Here is a 23,194-nt window from a genome sequence, read left to right as displayed (position 1 = left end):
CTTTCAGTCAGGCTCTCAGAGTTCACAGAGTGAGATGAATACTGGCCCACCTTCATAAGAGAGAGGCTGAGAGAGTCCCTGCAGCTACGCAGCAAAGCCTCACACTCTGTCACAGACTTGTTATCCAGAGCGATTCCGTTTATCTGCAGAATGGGGAAAAACATTGGAAATAAAAGCAGGTCCTTCAACACAAAAGCAATGCACACTTGTCTTTCCTGATATTCCCCCGATGCATTTGTACATCTTGGGTAGCAGTATCACTATAACAGATACACATCTACAAACACATACAGGTGACAAATCTCCTAAACATGAGATTCCCAGGCTCCGAGATGTGTCATATGCTACTGCGGTGGGAAAACCACAAGAAATCTAGGCCAATACATTTCAGTCTCAACAACCCCTCACACTGCAGTCTGCACATTCCTTTAGAACAGACGTGACCTGAGGATTCTCCAAAACACAAACAAGGTCAAAGATACTGAAGAACAAACTACGTACTTTATTACAGCTGAGATTTAACATAAATTATGTCCTGAAAGAACATCATGCCTGAACCTAGAACAAGCAGGGGAAAGAAACCTTCACTTCTGATCTTTAGGGTTCAGTAGCGGGCATTCATTTGCATTTTGTACTTATTTCACCTCCAGTTCAGCACGCTGTTCTCTTTTTTTGCAAATGCAACTATGCATTTATTAAGTCATGCTAAAGAGATTATATAAAAAGGGAGACAAGGTAGTCAAATCTATATGGGAATTCTGTAACATCAAAGTTGCTCATGGCCACAAAGAGCCAAAGAATCACCAAGGTGAGAAACATGAGCCAATCGTGTTGTAACGGACCACTTTCATGCATATTTCTGGATGTCAGTGGGGCAATTTGAACTCTTGTTAGAAGAGTTGGGAACACATCTGAGGAGGCAGAGAAGTAATTTCAGAGAGCCGATTGTCCCGGAGCGGTGACTTGCTCTGTGTCTGAAGTAAAATTGTGTTATTAAAGTGCTAGACTTGTTGCCAAATAGAGTGGTCTGATTGGTCAGATCTGTATATTCGGATTCAAAAATTTAAAAATCATACTGCAGATTTATCTAGTTATACGACATGGTCAAAGTGAAGAGGTGCATTAAGAAAATATTTTTAACCCACTAAATATTTGCGCAGATTTTACGTGCGTTAAGTCCTTTAAAGGTGATGCACATGTTTCATGATTCTAAACAAACCAGGGACCTAAGAATTCTGCTGCTGCTGGAAGATTATCACTAAATACAAGGCCGCGTTTCCATCTCCTTTAAAAAGAAGGATTTCTGACACGTCTCTCTTCAGTTCCCCTCTGGGGTGAGTATACTGCAGCTATGTGCTTGGAGACAGCTCCACCTACCACTGCAGAGCTCCAAGATTTTGAGGATTTAATCAGAAGAGGAGACTTCCCTCCTTCCACTTCACACCCTCAGCCAAATCCCACCTTATCTACTTTTGGAGTGTGGATACTGAAATGGATCAAGGGCTGGATTAGAAACCCAAAGAAACCTCTGTGAACTGCAGTGTGCCAGACATACAGGAAGAGAGTATCAAAAAAAAATAGAGAGAGGGGATTTCATAGAAGCTGAAACTAACTCACAGCAATGAGTCTGTCTCCAACTGTGAGAGAGCCCTCCCTCGCTGCTGGACTTCCCTGGACAATGGCAGTGACAAACACTCCACTTTCCAGACCAATGCCACTGTCTAAGATACAAAAGACAAAAAGAGGTTGATGAACAAGGAAAATGCAGACATCTATATAAATATTTCAATCCATTTATAGAGACAGTATTATACCTTTGTGTCCCATAAGGTTTATATGGACAGGAGTGACCAGCCTTCCTCCTAGAGACTTCCTCCTTCGTACCACCATATTGATCAGTCCTCCGCCATTAAGAACAGCCTTCACCACCTGCTTCCTGTCCTTATTGGTCAGGTCGATGTCATTAATCTTCAATAGCCAATCATTCACTCTAAAAAACATGAGAGAACAAAGGGTGAGGTATTTAATAAAGCATTAATAAAGCCACATAAACAGATCTTTTCTTGAGGCAGCTCATACCTTAACCTTCCATCTGCGATACTTCCTTTGTCCACCCGTGTAACAAAAATGCCACAATCTCCAGGTAAATATGGATCATTTACCCCCTCTGCAATATCAAACCCAAGCGCCTTCAAATCCATGTCATCCTGTGAAGCCAATAACATAAGTGTCACTTGGCTCATTCTGAAAAACCCATTTTAATGCCATCATGTTTTGACAGATCTTAGGGGTCTGCTGGCTCTCAGGAGATTAGCATGTGACCAATTCAATCTCAGCAATAAGACCTGACCACTACTCTTACCCTGTCCTTCTCAAACTCCACCACCTCCGTCTCCCACTCCAGGGAGTCTGTGTCAATGGCCGAGTCATGAGAGCTGTGGGCCATTAACTGACAGAACCGGGCCTCCTTGTCCAGCTGGCTTTCCATCTTCTCCCTTAACAAAGGCAGACATAACACACACAGAGTCAAAGGTTAGTCACTTGAGGAAGGATGGGCAGAGAGAAAAAGAAAGAGCAGGGAAAGAAAAAAAAAAAATACGGCCTGGATCAAAAGGGAGCTGCATCTACAGATTGCGCAGAATTTTACATATTTTAATCTTCGTGTCAGTCTCGAGCTTTGTTTCAAAACATCTGACGTGCTCTCATTCTTACGAACACTTTCCATTTAGAGGTCCAACGAGTTCAATTTAAATTTATTCCCAGAAAAAAAATAAATAAATCTAAAAGTAGATTGCACACAATGCCACACTGTCAGCAAGATATATGGTGTCCTACTGAGGCATGCCTTAAGGGTTGCAGTGACATTAAAACCCCAATTGTACATCAGTCTCTGATGAGGATAGAGGAAGAAACTCAAAGTCACTGTATGGTGCATACTCTATATAGGGAAAATGTTAGATTACTAGTTAGATAATAATTGGATACAAGCACCATACATTACAAGTGGTTATAGTTAGATAATGTTAGGATTAAATTAGTAGATGGGGAAAGAGACTCGACTTTCCCCAGAATCTACCCTCCAGCCTGGAAATCGCAACCCTCGTGCAGGGACCTGACACATAATGGTTGTCATACACACTTTCGCCAGCAGAGGGAGCCTCTACATGCATTCTAAACACAGTCACATGAAGGGCGTTGAAGACAGCGAGACAAAATGTGTGTGTTCAAAACACTGACGCTTTGCGGGATTACACTTTAATCTGGGTGTGTGGAAATGTTGCCAGAAACACAACTGCACTACACCATGTCTCCAAAGGCTGAATGTCATAGCTTATGCCCAGCCAAGCCACACACTGACTACAACAGCTTACAGAGACAGCACAACACACACAGCTGAGTGAGTAGAGGCCATGTTGTTTGCACTTGCTGAAATTCAGAAGACCTTTCCACTTATTCCTTATGAGTCTTTATTGGGATTCAGCTTTTATGAAACAAATGGAGAATAAAGTTGGAAATGTGGAAATATCATGCAGTGAGGGAGTCAAACAAGAGACTTCAGAGCTGACAGCAGCTTTAAAACCACGGTGAAGACTCACTTTAGTTCTTTAAGTTCTCGCAATGTGTCATTCTTCTGTTTTCTCATATCATCCAAATTACGCAGGGCATCAGCCAGATCGCTGACTGCCCGGTCCCTTTCTCGCCGCAGGTTGTCACACAGAGTCCTACAGAAAGGAGAGAAGGGAGATTGTGAGTAATTAGTTTATTGGAGAGGGAGATCAACTACAGACCCTCTCAGCTTTGCTAAAAGTCTTTTAAAAACCCATAAACGCACTGACCTTATGCTTTCCCTCTCCGCCACTATTTTGTCTCTCTCCTGGAAGGCCCAATCCCTTCGACATTTGGCCACCTCAGCTTCCTGTGTGGCCTCCTTCAGCTCCTGGGACATCGCTTCATACTGTTTCCTTAGCATCTCGATCTCCTTATTGGCTCGTTCCATGTCCAAGGTGGCAGAGTCTTGTTTCTAAGAACATTAAGAGTACATGAAAAAGATTAATTTTATAACACACTACGTCTCGTTTTTCATCTTAAGCATTCTAAACAATAGTCCCATACAACAAACCAAGTACTTTTCATGTATATAACCCTGCACAAGGACTATTTAAATGGCTGCTTAGTGGGTAGAAAGAGATGCTTTTTAATCATACATTTTGGTTTATACTGAATTACATATCATGGATCTAGGAAGAAAGGGCTAGATATAAGTGCTTGGCTACCTTTTGAAGAAAAAAAACAAGTTGGGAAATTGGTTCACAGGCTACACCAGTGATAGTATATGCTATAAAGAGGACACCACAACAAAGACGTCAACAGACGCTTCCTGAGATTTTATGAAAGAGCAGTGACATTTACTTGTCTGGCTTGATAGTATTCTCTGAGCAGCTGATCCCTTTGAATGATGGCCTCTGTTCTCTCCTTGCGGGCCACATCCCTCTCCTCCCGGACCGTCTCGATGTCCTTGCAGGCCTGGCTCAACTCCTTCTGGGCCTCAGCTTTGTCCTTCACCTCATGGCAATACTTCTCCAGCAGCTCATTCCTCTCGCAGATGGCCCTGTCACGGTCCACCAGTGACGAGTTCAACTCCTATCCCAGAACAAAAGGCAAAATAGAATGAGGGCATCTCAGCACAGTGAGTCATTAATGTGATGTGAAAATATTGTTGGGGGTCTAATGCAGAGTGATCTGATACTAGCTTCAAATCCTTTTGCAGTGTTCAGAAATATCCTCCAAAAAGAAGCAGAACCATTCGTGTGTACAGTTTGAGAAGGTGTCTAGTGATCAACCGATGACGCAGATGTGCAGATTTATAGATTTTGAAGGTTATGGTGAAAGTAGAGTCAATTCGGTTTTATTTAGAAAAACAAAATGATCTCAAAAAAAAAAAAAAAAAATCAAATAGTAAACCCAAGACCTTCAGTATTGCAATAAGAAACCAGTTGCATTTTGTTAGCCTTGGAAGCAGCTTGGCTAAATGTTTCCCCCACTCCAGGCTTTAAGCTACACTAGATGGTTGCTGGCTTCAGCTTTACCATGACAGCCAATGCTCCTTTCAGTTTTTTGGGTTGTTTTTTTTAAAATGACTACTACAAGTCAAATTCTTTGATGGATTTGGCATGTTTCTTTAAGCAGGTCATATTCAGTGCCAATTTTCTTGTCCTGAAGTCTATCAGTTATAAAAGACATATACACCTGAAGATATGCTGTTGTTTTAACGTGTTTTAAAGCCCGATACCTGTCTGAGAGCCTCCAACTCTTCACTGGCCACCACCCTCTCTGATGAAGTGTTTTTCAGTCGAGCCTCAGCTGCCTCCAGTTCAGTTTGCAACTTGTCCACCTCCTTGATCACCTGGTCCCTTTCACTCATGATGAGGCGATATTCATTAAACACAGAGTCCCTCTCCTCCTTGTACTTCTCGCAGTCCTTGGCCGACTTCAGCTGCAAGTTCTTGTAGCGCGTCACCTCTGACTGCAGCCGCTCCATCTCTCTCTGCAGCTCCTTGTTCTGAGCTGAGGACTTGTTCAGCTCCTGCTGCACTGAATCAAACCTGGAAGAGGGGAGAAATGCATGTAGTCTGAGTACAGCACTAACCCTACTTTGACTCAAACAGACAATTTAATTTAACCCTTTTGTGTCTTTTTTGTGTCACGTAATGATGCTTTCACCTCCTCATTGAGGTAGAGTACTGCTGCTGGTAGTGCATAGCTGAGTCTCGCTGTTTGAGCAACGCATCCATCTGCTTCTGCAGCCTCCGGTTCTCCTCCTCCGCTTGCTCCAGGCGGCTCAGGTCTGTGTTGTGGTTAGCTACCTTCTCACTGTAACGCTTGCTCAGGGAATCATACTCCTTCTTTACAGCCTCCAACTTCTCTATAGCAGTGTCGTACAGCTTATTTAATACCTCTGATGAGCCCTTCTCGCTCATTACCTGGTAACAAAAATGCATACAAAGCAATTAGCATTGGTCAAAATGTTAATACCACAAACCTGTATGTACTTGTTGTACCCCACCTTAGCAGCAGATGGCGTTAATGTGCGGACAGGAGTGTAAGTGCAAGATAATCTGTGCCCACTTAAAACAAACAAAAAAACCCAAACAAAAACAAAACAGATTTTATAAGGGCAAGTTTATTTCTAGGACTGCAGTTACGTACTTAGTTAACTGTGCTGGTCAGTCATTTGTCTTTAACTGTTTTAAGCACAGAGTGCGCCCTTCAGACTGCACTACTTATTCTCTTTCATTTCTGCAGGTCTTGCTGATATAGTCTTCCAGATTCCCAGAAGAGCTTCTGTGACCCGAAGGCTGTATTGACCTCTGCGAAAGCACACACTGCAAATGCACCAATGTGATCGTTACGTTGTTTGGGTCAGAGTGCCCTTTGCCCAAGCCAAGCCCTTTTCTTCTGTGTGTGCCCTTTTCAGAAATGCTCTGTGTGCATTTCCCTCTGCTTGGCTGCCCTGTGCTTGCAACTACTGCAGTGTCCCCATGGGTACTGTGTAAGACACTACTTCACAATATGGGTCACTGTCCCCTTGTGCTCTTAGAAGAAAGTATTCAGTACATAAAACACAAGAGGAAAGACTTTCTGACATCCCAAAATATATGAGGTGCGATCAAAAAGATAAAAAATAAAAAATCTGTGGCTGCCCCTTAGAAATGCAAGAACTGAATCCTGTTTAAATCTGATCACTATCAACTTTGAGATAGTCTCCTCACTAAGCAAGAACTTCTGGGAAATCGTGCTTTCCCAGCACATCTAACACCATCTCCAACGTGCACATTCTCTTATACACTGGTTTTTTTTAGGGGGAAAAAAAAAAAAAGATACAGTTATGTGTGGTCAGTAGAGTTTAGGGAGAATGATTATAGTGTTGGTGCAGGAAAAAGACTTTGACTGTACATTAACACATTATGAGCACGGACAGCTCATGTAATTTAGCACAAACATTTGTCATTAAATGCCTCAGGATGTTAAGGTAGAACACTGTGTTAACTGACCCTTGGTGACTAATTCACTGCGTACAATCCTGTGCGTGCCAACAACAGCACCAAGCACGGGTTTGGTCACACTGTGGCCTTTACGTGTGTGCTCTTGCACTTGAGTTTCTGTTTATAGCAGTACACCCAAATCGCACAACCAATGACTGTCCTTTAGGAGAGCTGCCGCTCACACCTTGCAACACACGCATGAGCACGCCAGCCTCACATGCTTTCAGAAAGATTACAAATATGTGGTGCCTTAGTAAAGGAACAAATATTTACATGAAAAAGCAGTTCGGTTTTATATATGCAGGCCCACCATCTGTGCCATGTCACTCAATCTCTTATATAACATCTGGACAGCAACAGCGGTGCGTCTGTGACCGCGTTATACCTGCTGTTGCTGCAGCCGAAGGTCCGCCAACTCTTTCTGGTCTTGACTGTGCAGTCGTTTGAGCTCCTCACAGTTCTGTTTTAGGTGGTTGTGCTCCCGGACAAGTTGGGCATTGTCCCTCCTGAGTGTTTCCATCTCTTCCTTCAGCTGTGTCTGGTCGCCCAAGACACGGCTGTGCAGCATGCTAAAAAGAGGAAGAGTGAACATAGATGGACGTGCAAACATACAGAGCAGAAAGCAAACTTTGATTAGATTAGGTAAACACAGACAGAGGATACGCAAGTACATGCAAAATGTAAAACTAAAATATTATTTATTCTACATCATCTAAAATTTGCAACCAAAGTTCAAACTGATTGAGAATAAAATTGATAAAAAATATTTACTCAGAGTAGAAGTTGTGAATGAATTGTTAAATTGTATTAGGTAAAAGCACACAATCATTAATGATATTAATTTACTTGCTTAGTAATCTAGGTGTGTGGAAAATATAAAAATATTGAAACACATGTTCTGCCTCTGTGCTCCAGAAATTTTGGCTGGGCTCACAAGCTATGAGGCTGAATGATTCAATCATATAAATGGCTCCATTTTCCAAGCTTTTAAAACCATGCACGTTGTTATATTGTAGTGCCAGTTCCCTTTAAACGTGAAAGCCGACTGTAGCTCCGAGCGATGTTCTTTCAGTCGGGTTAACTACAACACCACGCAAGTGTTTGTTATAGCTGCAGCAAAACAACGCAATAAAACTTGATTATTTCAATGCTGAAAAGCAGCAGATTGCAGAATCCCACCCCAAGCTTGTTTATATTCTCTATATTCTACAACACTTACCACTGATACCAAATGGAAATCTAAGCAACTGATGAGCACAAACTGCATAACAGAGATACATATGACAACAGAGTCCTTCATCAACAACAAGAAAGACAAAACTCGTTGCAAGGAAGACTTACTGGTAGAAGTCAGCTTCCTTCACAGCCTCCTCGCACCTCTTGAGTGTTTTAGTATGCTGGTTCTTCAGAGACTGCAGATCTGCCATGGCCCCAATGCACTGACTTTTTAGACGCTCATAGTCATGACTGGCTTTGGAATTTGGCCTTAAGAAGAAAGGCACCAAACCAAAATTTTATTACACAAGCCTTGAATGATAGCGTGCCCAAGCACATCGCAGATAAAAGAGCTGACCTTCTCTTTGTACAAAAATGCATAGTACTGGCATGTTTAATCCTAATAACAATACTTTAAAACTATGCGTGCATATAGGCATTTTAGCCTTGGTATCATGTGTTGCAAAGGAAACATCTTGTTTCTAGAGCACATTAAACTTTATTAAGCCGTCAGTGTCAATGTGCTCTCTCTGCAAGGCAAGGTCAACATTTTCCCAGACAGGTGAGAATTATTAACATGGCAGCCAGCACTGAAGACAGCCAAGAGAGAGTAAACAATACCAGTGGAGCTCTGCTGATTCAAAGAGCAATGAATCCCAGATTTGATGCCTTTCATTTAGGCAGAAAAGGGAGGCATGAATGTCAACACTTTTATAGTCATGAGGCAAATTTAAAAAAAGTGTTACCAGGAGGTAACAAGAAACAGTGACAACAACAACAACAATTTGGCAAACAGGCCAAGATTTGCACCTGCAGTCGTCGAAGGTGGTCCCAGGCGATGCCAACGCCAGACGCTTACGAAGCTCATCCCGCTCCCTGGTCACCTGGCGGAGCTGCAGCAAGATGGTGTCCAGGTTGTCACCGGAATGCCGGTTGTCATTGATAGCTGGGGGTGGGGAGGATGCTTCACCATTAACAGGAGAACCTGGAACGGTAAACACATTACTGAGAAGCCCGTGACCATTTATCACACACTGGATTGTTTTATCTCATAAATTTGTTTTATCATTAAGAAGTTGCCTAGAGGATTTTATTTATTTTCGCCCCCCAAGAGTCTTTAGCGAGAGACAAAGCATGAAGGAGTAGGATTGTGAAAATGATTTCTTCCTAGTTTTGTTCATTTCTTCAGGTATAATAGATTTTCTATGACCAAATTAAGAAAATGTACAGATTTCTGTCAAATAAAGACACACAGACATAATTTCCTGCAAGATCACAGATCGTGTTTACACACAGTGTCACCCTCAATGGTTAATTCCAACCCAGGAAAGAAACAGACATACAACTGTCCAGATGTCACTGAATGCATTCCCTTTTCTGTGCCTCAAAACAACATCAAATTTAAACATTATGACCCATCCAGAAAGGATACTTGGTCAGAGTGTGCTCCCAACTTTAGAATTAGGAAGCAAAAGTCCCATCCAGCTGTGAGGGCAGCACCTGGTTGTTTAGAAATTCCTTTATAATATGCCAGGGGTTTTTCCTGAGACGCTGTGCAATAAAAGTTGGTGGGAATTACATTCGATTTAAAAGACTACACCTTTTGTAATGTCAGATGTAAAAAAGGAAAGAAAAAAAATGAAAGGTTTGTGCTGTATCTCTGGTATTTTCTTAACAAGGTCCCCAGAGATTTATCTTTAATCAAATTAAATGTCTACATAAATGCCTGCAATACAAATCCACTGAAATCTTGTTTTATGGAAAATATGTTCTTATATTTCAGATTTTTTTTTTTTTTTTAAACCGAGTGTCACTGATGTGGTGCCACATAGATCGAGTCTCATAAATCATATATACACCATTACAAGTCACGTTCTGGGTTGTTTTCCTTGAAACATGAACCAGGGCAGGAAATCTGGGGATTATGTTCATCTTTGAGTCATTTTTTTGGACCTTTTGGAGGTTTATGTAACACAGCTGAGTCATTTGGACCTTTGTCAAGCCTAGGGAAAGGAAAACATGGCTTAAGGAACGGGAGATGTGTGGCGAGTGCCCCAATGGTGGGTTTAAAGGAGAAATAAAACTGCTAGATCCTTCACTGTAACGCTACAGGAATTACGCCAATATCAGTGTAAACAGCTTCCCAACAGTGCACTGTGGGCATCATACAGAACCAGTGTGACCTGACATGACAAATAACTTCTTAAAAAGGCTTCTTGGGTCGTTATACATACCAACACTGCTGAGGGAACTGCTGCTTTCTGAGTCGGAGGGCATTGTGGAGAGAACGCTGTACGTGGAACCTGCCAAGAAAAGCGATGCGGTCAGACTTACAGCACCGACAGAATGATGAACCACTTACACACGAGCCTGAATTAATTGCCGGTAAAATGCCAAATGAAATGAATATTACATAGCCAGCTTCATATTCCCTGCACAGCTGTATTATAAATGCGGTACTGGGTTTATACTTGGAATAATAACTTCAATTCTCCTCCTTAGCAGCTCTATATTATCACTCCAGACCCCTGTCGTCATTAAACCTCCGTTCCCTCACTGTGCACTCTGCCTTGCTTTGATGTATAGTCCCTGTATGTTTCTGCTACACAGGCAGAATGTCACGGCTGAAATGGGATTTTCTCTTTTTATGTCAAGCACATAGAGAGAGTAGGAGAGAGAGAGAAAGAGAGCAGCAGAGAGAAAATGATTCTCTATCTGAATAGCTATGCACAACGTTAAGCTAGGGGATATTTCACACAGGCTACCACAATCCATAGGAAAGACTCTACAGATCGCCATTATAATGCAGAGTCCCTGCTCCAAAGGGTAACATAAACATGGCTGGCAACACAAACTGCCCTTTTCTTAAAAAACACATCTTTGACTTATTGCAAAATGCATCATCCATCGTCCTCTACAGCTTTCTTAGATTCACCAACTAGCCACTTTTCTATTAAGTTTTTACTTTCCAAATGCTAGACTGTTATCTTCAGCAAAAACACTCAGACGATCATTGTGTGTAACAGTCATCTTGCAAATATCATACTGAGTAAACAGTTGCACTAGTATAAACATTCAGACTTGTGTAATTTTGTAATACTAGTATTTGTGATGAATTGCACAATCTCTAATCTGAAATGTAAAATAGATACTGATGCAGTTAGGGACTGAAGTGTTTTGTTTTTTTTAAATACAATATTGATATATAGCATACAAAATACTCGTATTAGAGAAACTGGAACCAATGATAATGTTTTGCATTTTCACATGTCTACAACACTAAATTTGTCCTGTCTGCACTGTTAAAGTGGGGGGGAAATGACGCCGAGGTAATTTATAAAAAAAAAAAAAAAAAAAAAAAAAAGCACAATGAAACTGAGATAATACTAATCTGATGTGATAAATGAAAGCCAAACAGAGGGTTTAGGAGAACAAGGGATTGGTAGCTGTCAGCAGCAAGCAATTGACGCCAATAGTTCTAGACCTCCATCTCTGTCCTTGCTTCCCCACTGGGTTTAGCTACAGCTCTGGCTCCAGCCCTCAATGTGTGACAAGGCCAAGCCTAATTAACTATGAGCTCTGTGCGACTGAGCCACTCCATCTTAGGCCCCGCAGACAGAGGGAGGGAGGGAGGGGTGCAAAAGGAGAAACATGAAGAAGGCATGGAACAGAGCAGAACAGATAAAAGGAGATAGCCTAACTAAAGTTGCACAGGCGATAAGGAGGGAGAGAAGTAAGGAGAGAGACTGTGAAAATAGAGAGAAGCAGGGCGGAAAGGCTTTTAATCTGTTCTGACGTTCCCCGATGCTCAACACTTTTACTCCATGAAGTGCTCGGAGCACACGGCTTTGATTTCATATTGTTCCATCAGACACAATGAGCACCACTGTGGGGTTGCACAGCATTAATTCTCTACAACCCAGCTATGCAAAAGGCTCATGTGCATTTCCGAAGAGGCAACTAAAAGCAACCAAAAGCAACTACTGACTTCTTGAACCCAGTACGTGACGGTTAGGGTTTTAGAATAAAACTCATGAGCCAATGGGAGGTAATGTCAGCTCTAAACCTTGAAGGAATAAAAATAAAATACTGAACGGAACAAAACCCTCAATTTGTGCTGTTTTTGGCACAAACAAAGATCTTACAAATCTAGCTACTTGGGGCAATCTAATAGAGTAGTTAGGATACATACAGAACAGGTAAAAATTCCCTTTTGCACTCGACTCCCTGGTTCCACTCCCAGCCTGTCAGACCATAGCTGCAGGTGATTTATCTACCCTTTTTCTAAATAACATCTAAATCAAGGAAAACAAAATGAATATCAACATAGAACGCTTGCTTGCTTGCTTTTTAATCAGTTAATTCCATAAGCACCCCAACAACTGTACACCTGATTGGCATGAACCAGCCGTTGATCTGAGGGTCAACAGCACTGGAGTTTTCCTGTAGCTTTTAGACACTGATACCAATTAGCACCAGCCACAACAAGTGAGGCTAATCATTTGTAAGCATGTTCACTGCATCAATAAAACAGACATCCATTAAGGCGGCATAGATCTGATGCTCTACAGAGGTAGAATCCGATTGAGTCTGCCAATAGGAGGCACACAGGACAGATGAGACCTGAAAGATTGCTTTCAGCCTCATAAATAGAAACATGACAGCTTTTATCAGGAGATATTATACACGGGGTGCACAGACTGAAATTCTTGACGATTACTAATACTGATATTTAATATAATATTTCAGGCAATGCCAGTACACATTGACTTCACACAAATTCAAAACTGAAGCAATATACCGATAAACCACCGATGGTCTACAGGGTAAACAAATGCCAACAAAAGAGATGCATTCTGAGGTGAGAATATAATCCAGTAGAAGACCTGATGCAATGGTAACAAAAGACTGTCACAGTCACCTAAATAGGTTAGGGGAGTACTTGCCATTCCTAAGGAGCTCCGCTTTCCCCACTTGCCCATCTGCTTCCCTTTAAAAAAATCAAAAAATGAAAAATAAATAAATAAATAAATATTGGGATCGCTACCAAAAGTTGCTTCAAACAACGAGATTATGTTCTCAAGGACATAAAAGGAGATGGCATAAGTTGCCATAGTGAAACTGGATGAGAGGAATAGTCAAAGAGGACGGCATGAGAGTTGGAGGAAAGCCTTAATCAAAGAAAGATACAAACTCTGCCTCCTGCAGTGGCTGAGACTAAATTATTCATCAATTCCAGAAAATTCTGACAATGAGATAGTTTCCCCCTAAAGTAAAGACACATGATTATCAGTGAGATGGGCTCCTTGCTGCTGCCGCTTCAAAACCCCTTATTTTTTTAGAGCACATTGACAAGCCTCATTGCTTCTGATTTAAAGCAAGCAAGGCAACTGTGATATTTCAAAGCCCTCTACAGACAAACATTTTGGGGCAACTTGGTAGAGCAGCAGCATTAGCATTCCAAAAATAATACAGTGCGCTTTTCTTTATTAGCCACTGTCAGCTCTTCTCACTGTCAGTGAGCAACAGTGATTAAAACAAAGTTGAGGCTAGCAGAGTCTGTGCCCTTTCTCCTTCACCATCCTTAGCTTTACAGCCATTTAACCACAGAAGCGCAAACAATAGCAACACTAATAACACGGTTGACAACAACCCACTCATTTTACAGTGTGCTTAACTGAGGCTGAAGGATGTGTCAGCGCTAAGCCAGAGAGCAGAAAGAATGATTTATGCTGGGTAAGCTAGACCTCCGAATGCTGGCCGTGTCTCTGCACACAATAAGGACAATGTTGTTTAAATTAGCAGTGTACAACACCCCCCAATCATTATATCATGATACTGGTACACAAATATACACACGCTTATGTCCAAACCTCAATATCTCTACTCGGGGAGCTTCAGAAAGTAGTGTGCCAAACTTCTGGTGAGGCACTGACACCACATGGAAAATTCTGGGAAATGAGCCAGCTCAGCCTTACTACTGGGGTAAAGGATCGATCGTCTGATTTAAAAAGTGTACAATTAGCGTAAACACGAATCTGTCAAACATGACGATGTCATGAGCAAGGATTACTCCACTGCACGCCCGCCCACCCACCTTTTTCCACTTAGACTTGAGTCTGTCCTCTAGCATGAGTCAAAACTAAATCTGTTTTACCACCAAGCAAATAGCAAGATCACCCAAATGTAACCTTATAGTAATCATGGATCCTTGCAAACAGTTTGAAACATTACCCTCCCCAAAGAAAAACAAAAACGCTACTGCCATCCATCCCAGCCTATTATGAGCAAACCATAATGTGGCTTCTTTATGCAAAGAACCCTTGCTCAGCATAAATGAGGCATGATTTGTTTTAGATCAGCTTACTCGTGCCAAGGGTTGGGTCAAAAAGAAAAAAGGTGCCAGAAAGAGCCCAATACAGGTTTTTGAGAGGAATGCTGCCACTGATCTATGGCAATAAATTTCTGTACATACACACATTGTTTTCAGAATCAGAATACTTTACTGATCCCTTGGGGAAATTATTTATTTATTTTTGTAATTAGCTCCATTTGCAAACCAGTAGGTAACTTATATTGGGAAGACATCAGTAATCTTGCTCCAACTACTGTTCTGCTATGAGGCATATTCTGCAAAGTCAGTTTGAATTTAGTGTGAGCTGTCCTCACAGCAACAGATAATGAATTTTCTATTCCTCATGGTTGTTAACATTTTGAATTGTAGGAAAATTAGCATAGCACTTGGTCCCAGAGGTACAATTATAAACGTCCTCGTTTCTGCTTGCTATGAAGCTGTGATTAATAAAAACACAACAGATGTGCTTGCCATTGAGTTGAAAAAGGCTACAGACACTGCTGTTGTCTAGATTTTACCCCCAAAATATGGAGAGCAGCATCAGTAAAAGTACTGTGAATATCAGTATCAGTCCAAACCATACCTCCCTCTACCAGTTACATGCCTCAGCAAGTGAAAAAGCCAAAACACTGCCAAAAAGCCAGTTTGCATGGAAAAACCCCACTGCTCTAATTTCAGCAACCTTTGTGATGTTCCCTTTGCGTTTAATCACAGGGCAGCATATGTTGATTCACAAACCATTTTCATTTTGCGTTGAGGTAACTCTGTGATTAAGCCAAACTACCATTTCTTAAAAAGGTCAACAAGAGAAAGGAGAAGAAAAGAACATAATCATTTTTCAGACCTGCAGATGTGGTGGGTAGGACTTTAACAATTCTGGGCAGGAAAAGCAAAATATTCTACACTGCAGTTCTCTGTGTGAAGCAATTATGCTAAAGCTTGGTGAGGTATCTAAATAATAAAAGAAAACATCCCACTCCCCCCAAATAATCTATGTAGCTGCTATAAAGTCTTTGCTGATATAAGTGTTTTCTCAGGTTTCCTTACATGTGCAGAGCCCTAATGCAGTGGAATTATTAGCAAGCACTAACCAATCCTCGAACTTTCTGTCGCCTTCGTTCGTCTGATATTAAAAGCATTATGCACTAATTGATCTAAAGTAAAATAACAAATCACCAACTAACCACGACTACGCATAATACTTTAGTCTTATCTAATCTTCAATAAGAGGCAGACCCACATGCAATAACGATTACTATCATGATTATTATAGTAGGGGTGCAACGATACTCATATCGATATTGAACCGTTCGATACAGTGCTTTCGGTTCAGTATGCATATGTATCGAACAATACAACATTTTTTATTTATTTTAATCAACTTTTCTTCTGACGATACAGTCTGTGTTGAGCGCTCAGTGGATCTGCGTTCGACTACTCCGCCTAGGCTGTACTGTCGAGTGCAGATCCACTGAGCGCAGCGCAAACTAGCAAGACAGAAGCTAAGCTCGTTGCAACATGGCAACTACCTCAGTGCTACCCAAAATTGAACCTCCCCCACCCTCATTCAGATCTGGCGTTTGGAACTATCTTGGTTTTCATGTGAAGCGTGACCCTGATGGTAAGTGTGCCATGGAAAAAAGTAAAACAGTATGTCGGATGTGCCACGCAATGCTCAATTTGTGGGAACTAGTGCGATAGCGCAGTTAGCTTGTTAACGTGTTGACGCCGTCCAGCCCCAAGCACGGGGAAATCCGCGGTAACTTGTTAACGGAGATTTGCCGCGTTATGACGTTAATGTGATTTTAACGAGATTAACCCTGACAGCACTAGTGGGAACACAACGAATATGACTCCACATTTACACCGACATCGTCCTAGTGCAAAGACAAGTGGAAGCAGACAAAAACAACAAGCACACATGCTACACACTTTACCCGAGTCATTTAGACAGCCGTTAGCACATGATTCTCCTTATGGGGACCTGATATGTTTAATATGCTGCTGAGAATATACCCCAGAAGAAGCGTATAGTATAGCTTTTATTTTGGAAAGAGCCATTTCTCTGTAAAAAATTCTCTTTTCCAAAGATGAGCTATTTCTCGAGCAGATAGATTAATTTTTTTTTATTTTGTTGTTTCAGCAACATTAAATTTAAAAACTGTACTTTTGAGTTAAAATATATATTTATAATTTTAATGAATGATGAATTAAAAAGGCATGAACATTTGTTTTTGTATCGAACCGAATCGTGAATTTTGTGTATCGTTGCACCCCTATATTATAGGTTAGGTTTGACCCAAGATCACATGACAAAAGAAAGAGACAATACAAGCTGACGGAGAGAAAGATAAGACGCCAAAATGGAAACAGAGTAGGTGGAAGAAAAATATAAACAGAGAGAAAATACAGCACAACAAAGACAGAATGGGGGTAAGGATGGTTAAACAAAGAGAGAAGCTATTCATTTCCATGACTTCACGATGCTGGTAAACATTTATATTCTGGCATTTCCTCCACTTTGTGGGGTAATTAGGAAGTGAAGAAACATGTGTAAAATGGTAATGTAGTTCTGTTCCACTATACTGCCTCCTGGCTGTTGATCTCGCATTCAGAGTGTCAATAAGCCCACCATCAGATATTAATCCTAGTAAAAGTGAAAAAAATAAAAATAAAAAATACACATTTTACCCTGTTAGAAATCAATAGAATTAAATTGGAACAACACCACTGACCCAAAGGAAGTGGTGAGGTCAGACTCATTACTGTGCATCTCTGGCTTTGATTAGATGGATTTATTGAGTTAATACTGACAAGAAACCCTATACCATTAAAACTGGTAATTACAACTCAACTAAGGCCCTGAAACTAATGATTTCATTATTTTCTGTTGAATGATTAGAAGATTAATTGGCCAAATGTTCCAACACTAATGTCAGTGACACACTATTAATGTCCTAAAAAGTACGAGGCATCCTGTCTTGATGGTTATACGGATATACAGCAATTTAAAGTCTTCATCTTATTTAAAAAAAAAAAAAAAAAAAAAAAAAAAAAAAAAATGCTTCACGACAGCTGATTATCAAATCTAATTAACAGTTAAGCCTCTATTATACTGTGTAACATGTTCCAAAGTAACTTGTTACTGTACTCACATCACATTTTTCAGTTACACCGTAACAATTTACTGCATCAACTTCGGTAATAACAAAACAGTTACAATTATGTTGTTATTTTGTGACTTGCGTTACTGAGGCTCTTCACTTATTTGCATCACGAGCTGATTGCACATTTACAATCAGCTGACATTAGTTTGTGTGCACAGAGGAGAATAGACACTTATTTTTACTGCGTGAAAAGATAAGAGTATAACAATAAGATAAGAGTGTCCAGAACAGAAAGAGTAGGCTGCTAGCACAACATCGTCTATTTGCAAGCATCTGCACAGACCGCCAGCTTTGCGTTTGCATGCTAAGAACCTCGAGTGACGTTAAAGTTGTTAAAGTTAACTGTATGTCAACCCCAAACCAGCAGCCAGAGCCTGATCTTCAGCAGGTAAAAAAGGCAGCGATGAGCAGTCAGGCTTGTAGTAATATGGCCCCCATTTAAAGTCACAAAGCAATTATGTTTTTTGAGTATCAACCCAAGACCTGATGGCCAAGTAGCTGTTCCTGTTATGCTTCTTTGAAATCCACTTGAAGCCCACTGCCTGGGGGACATGCGTACTTGTTGCATTGTAATGGAGATTCTCTGCAGACAAGTCCACACAGTCACAAAAAACAGGCAGGCACACAGACTTTCGCATGGACTGATGCAAAAATTATGTCACTCAGACCCTAGCAGACTTAGACGAGCACGAATAATCTAGGCTTTAGGTATGTTAATGACATCCAAGGAAGTGCAGTGACAAGATGAAAGTCATCTACGTAAGCAGTTCTAATATTATGGATACAAATTAAATTCCCACTGACGTAGTCTGACACAGGGAACAGAGGACAGAACGCTGCAATTGGCCCATTCTGCACCACCACATTCTGAGTAAACGCTGCACTTATAAATATGCACGCCTGCACTCAAAATGCATGTGGAATCTGCTCAAATATCAATCACACTAAGCAGAAACTAAAGGGAGCTGAACTGATGGCCTTCTCTGCGCAACTAGAACACAACAGACTGAAGCACACCGGTTGGTGAAGGAAAGGAGAGTGCGTTGACAAGGTAAGTGGCAGTGTGCATCACAGAGTGACAGACACTGACAGACACTGACGGAGAAAGTGAGGTCAGGTCTGGACCATGGGAGATATTTAAGGCCAGTTGCCATGACACGAGAGTTGGGGTCATAACTCACTCTGTCTGTCCACCATGTTTTATGGAGTGGGACAGAAACTCCCCTTCCAATAACACTGGCCTATGTCCTAGGCTGCTGTACACAGAACAAGCTGCTGACTGGGCACTTTGAGCCTGCTCAACTTGTCAACAAAAGGTCTGTTGTCTCCCGCTCTCTTACTCCCTCTTTCAATCACCCTCCTCTATCTTTCTGACGCGTCCTTTTATTTAAGTGTGCAGAGAAATGAAACCACTCAGTGGGGGAAAGAAATATAATGGGTCATAGAAAGAGAAAGTTAAAGGAAATAGATTGTGACTCAGAAAAGGACAATAAAGGAACAAAAACCAAAACCACTGATAAAGCAAAGGCAAACAGACAGCAGAAGAAGATTGTGGATGTTGCATCCTGTCAGGAGATTTGTGTTACCCTCCTCTTGCAGTGTGTTTAAATCACTGTCAGACTCTGAAAAGAGTGGGGGGTGTGCAGGTGCATCTTTTCTACTACACTTTTCTTTCATCTTTTCTACTACACTTTTCTTTAGGTACGTCACTGTTGGTATAATGCAAAATAAGGCACAAAAAAACAAAACAAAACAGCATGATTGTTGCCATTGCATGAATTTATGAAATTCATTCAGTTTCATTTAAAAGCCAAAACAATATTCTAAGGGAATCTTTGCCGTTTAATGAGAGGTAAAAATGTTGTCAAAAATCAGGAAGCCAGACTTGGTCCCCCCAGCACACAGATGCGCAAAAACAGGCTAAATAATGAATGTGTTTGCGTGTTCTCTACAGCAAATGTGCTGCAGGTTGCCACTGAAACACTTATAATTTACAGAGCCCGAGCTTTAAAGAATACAGTACTTATGCGTGCATCTGTATGTTTTTCCTTTGCGCTGAGGATGCTTCTTTGGATGATTTCGTGTGTGTGTGTGTGTGTGTGTGTGTGTGTGTGTGTGTGTGTGTGTGTGTGTGTGTGTGTGTATATAGAGGCTCAGCTGGCACAGGAGGCACATCTGAGAACAAAAGCAGGCAGGCAGCCTGAGAGGAGAACAAGTTGAGAGCAGGTTGCTATCAGCAAGACTCATCACACTCATATTCTCTCTTTTTACACACCCTGCATTGTTCACAGGTACACCGCAGCTTTGAGGATTTCATCCATATGTGCTTTTTCTACCAGATTCTTTGCCTGAAGGTGCTCCGTGAGCAGCTTGTCTTCAGTCTCTTGCAAGTATGGCTAAAACATGGTAATCGCATCATCCGAATTACTATATTAAAAGATAATAAAGAGCACATTAAAGAGAAGCACAACACTTGAGTCAAAGCAGAGGGAGTCAAAAGCGTGACAGCTAATAAAGAGGACTGTAGAAGTACGATAAAGCGCGTCTCACAGAGAGAATTTATACCAGAGAGAGGAGAGCAGGCCCTAATCCTTTGTTGAATAACCACAGGCTGACAAGCCAGACTCACCATTTGTGCTTGCATTCTCCTAATACAAGGCAGGTCAGCTCTGAGGCCCAGTGTTATGATCTATAAAGGTGAGCAAGTGAAGAAAAACCCAAATCCAGACTGCCAAGTACTGCCAACAGCAAACAGACCAGACCAGACTCTCAGCTGCTCACAGAAACACAGTGAATGTGTTTCTTAGCATGTCAGCAGGTGTGTTATTCTGCAGCAGCAACAGTCAATACAAGGAAGTAATCAAGCTTAAGGAAGCATTAGTGATCCAGTCAGCAGAGCAGCAAGACCAAATCAGCATTACCTGCTAAGATCTACTTGCTGGTAGTAAAGTGAGGCGTGCTACAACTTGGCAGCCGTAAACTATGGACACAACTGTAGCCGTTTCACACAGGGTGGCTTCAAAATTATTCAACATTGCCTGCATTGCATTGCATTTAATGTGAAATGTATCAAAAGCCAAGCATGGTGCTGCATCTCTTCCCCAGATTTGGATCTCAAGGCTCATCCTGCATTCAGGCCCTCGGGGCATGACACTGTTTGTAAGCCACTGGCTTCAGTCATTCAGACAAAGTAAAACAGGCAAAACTAGATGAGGCTTTTACACTTGGTTGCCCTTTGTCTCCATGCAACAACAACCCACACCGCTGAAGAGGAGGGCACTTGCTGTGAGGACAGAGGCCAAATGAAATGAATGCAATGAATAAACTCTGATTAAAAATACAGCATTAATGCACAACTGGAGAAAAGAAAAATCAGTCCTTGTTAGAATAAAAGCATGGTTTGCTCCCCCAAAAGGGGAGTGTGGCCTGATGCAGACCAATCCATTTAGGCATGGGCAGGCTGCATGCACACATCACGCACAAGGTACAGACCAACATGTGAGTGGTACACCCGTTGTCATGGAAACAACTCGGATTAATCTAATGTACCATAGCCATCGCATGCCACTAACAACACATGAGAATTTGTGGTGGTTATTAGGTGGTCTGACTTTATTTAAACAGAACACTGATATCAACACTTAAAATATTCTGAAGCTATAGCAACTCAATCGAATTCTACACTATTGTAATGATTTTTATTGGACTGTAGAGTAAAGAGAGGGCATAATGGCGAGCAATGACAAAAGTCCTTAGTCCTTGCTTGTGCATTATTTCTCCAGCCTGCAGTTTAAAGATCAAGGCTAGTGCTTTATATTCTGCACATTTAACAGCACAAAAATTTGCACATTGCCATTAGTTCTTACAAATTTCACAGCATGCATAAAGGAGCACTGCTGCAACCCCCCTCTACAACCTCTTCCCGTTCACCTTTCTCATGGCAAAGCAAGCTTCCAGCTTGAGTATTGTGTAGCTATCCACACACACGGTTTCTTCTGAGAGACCACCCAGATTGTCGCTGCTTACAGTAAGTAGTACTCATTTATAGATTCAAGTGAAGACCCGTTCAGGAGAACTGAGAGTCTCAGCTCTTACCGGTGGAGTGGTCCACAGGTCCTCCCCCGTTGTTCCCGAACAGAGCAGCATACAGGTCAGGGTATGCCTTCTCCAGGGCCACACACAGGTCGAGGAAATGGTCGCTCTCCTTGTTCATCAGCATCTTCAAAAGGTGGTCGACTTTCTCGGCGCTGGACGAACAGTTCTGGTCCAGCTCGAACCTGTCGAGTTGACTCAAAGTACCGGAAACTATCAGCAGCTCGATCACACGGTCCGCATCTGTTATGGACTCCAATAAGTTCTGGTGACACTGGTCTAGCAACTCTTTGTGCTTTGGCTCCATTGCTATCCGCTGTAGTTCCGTAGCTTCCCAGCTAACCTCAGACGGCCAAGTGGATGCAATATCCTTCCCGATCAAAAGTACTGAGCGATTATTGAACTTAACTTGTAGCGGCTTGCAGAACTTCGCCGGAGCCACCACGGCATTAGGTTGCACGGGAGAACAATTTTTATAGCATACTGAAAAAGGCACAAGAAGCCATATTTGTTGCCCAAGGCTGTTGACTGCACTAAACAGCGATACATTTTTCCATCTTACCAACGTGTGGCGCTTCTCGTCGTTTTTCGTTCCCTTTCAGAGTACGCTTTAACCGAACACATTTTCCTCTTTTTATGTATCATTTCATGCGCCTTTTGCTGACTCAACTGCTGGGAAAACTCACGTAACTCCGCCGCTGCTGCCCAGTTACACTGTATCCTCCGCCATGTCTGAGCAACTCAGCAGCTGCTGCTCGCTGTCAATCAACGGTCCGCTCGGTGACCATATAAGGCAAAATGAGGCGGGGAAGACGCGACGACACGCCCATTTTTTCAATGGGCGTACACATCATCCCCGTACTACGTCGAAAATCCCAGGTGGAAAAAAATCACAACGAACAGAATGAAAATATTAAATAATAATAGTAAAAATATCGACATGGCGGTAAAGAACCACAAATGCTGCACTTCTACCCAAAGGGGGAACGTTCTAATTTGTATTCTTATTACAGTACTGTAATAAGAATACAAATTAGAACTACTAGTTAGTATATACATACTAGTTAGTTAGTATACATTTATATATTCCTATTTTGAGTATGTATATTATTAATATTCATATAGAGATTTATTTGTTATATCTACAGTAAATGCCATATATTCTATTTCTGTATCACGGATTTTTGCATCATGACAACAAGACAAATATGTGCAAAAACCTGTGGACAAACTTGCCAACAACAATAAATAAATTCTGATTCTGATTCTTTAATAAGATTTAATACGATTTTGCAGTTTGAAGCCATTGTTATACTTTTTAC

At 41.5% G+C, this 23,194-nt stretch overlaps 1 protein-coding gene across 3 annotated transcripts in view; it reads right to left on the bottom strand.

Moving 5' to 3' along the window:
• dlg5a (discs, large homolog 5a) overlaps positions 1-22,621 on the bottom strand; it is a 39,711-nt gene extending 17,090 nt beyond the window's left edge. For 2 of the 3 annotated variants that reach the window (XM_080869783.1, XM_080869784.1), the window contains exons 1-15: positions 21,876-22,620; positions 10,493-10,561; positions 9,069-9,243; positions 8,385-8,528; positions 7,429-7,612; positions 5,722-5,981; positions 5,291-5,603; positions 4,411-4,641; positions 3,837-4,021; positions 3,597-3,722; positions 2,363-2,495; positions 2,080-2,207; positions 1,815-1,990; positions 1,618-1,721; positions 51-143 (exon numbers count right to left, since the gene is read on the bottom strand). In XM_080869783.1, the coding sequence (XP_080725909.1) occupies positions 51-143; positions 1,618-1,721; positions 1,815-1,990; positions 2,080-2,207; positions 2,363-2,495; positions 3,597-3,722; positions 3,837-4,021; positions 4,411-4,641; positions 5,291-5,603; positions 5,722-5,981; positions 7,429-7,612; positions 8,385-8,528; positions 9,069-9,243; positions 10,493-10,561; positions 21,876-22,179 (2,625 nt within the window). In that variant the 5' untranslated portion in view covers positions 22,180-22,620. Of the gene's footprint in view, positions 1-50; positions 144-1,617; positions 1,722-1,814; positions 1,991-2,079; positions 2,208-2,362; positions 2,496-3,596; positions 3,723-3,836; positions 4,022-4,410; positions 4,642-5,290; positions 5,604-5,721; positions 5,982-7,428; positions 7,613-8,384; positions 8,529-9,068; positions 9,244-10,492; positions 10,562-21,875 lie in introns of all 3 variants that reach the window. The other variant, XR_013970172.1, reaches the window with a different exon arrangement.
• Between the last annotated feature and the right edge of the window lie 573 nt (positions 22,622-23,194).

Source organism: Rhamphochromis sp. 'chilingali', assembly GCF_963969265.1.
Source record: "Rhamphochromis sp. 'chilingali' genome assembly, chromosome: 20".
Lineage (NCBI taxonomy): Eukaryota > Metazoa > Chordata > Actinopteri > Cichliformes > Cichlidae > Rhamphochromis > Rhamphochromis sp. 'chilingali'.
This window is presented reverse-complemented; position numbering and strand designations above follow the sequence as displayed.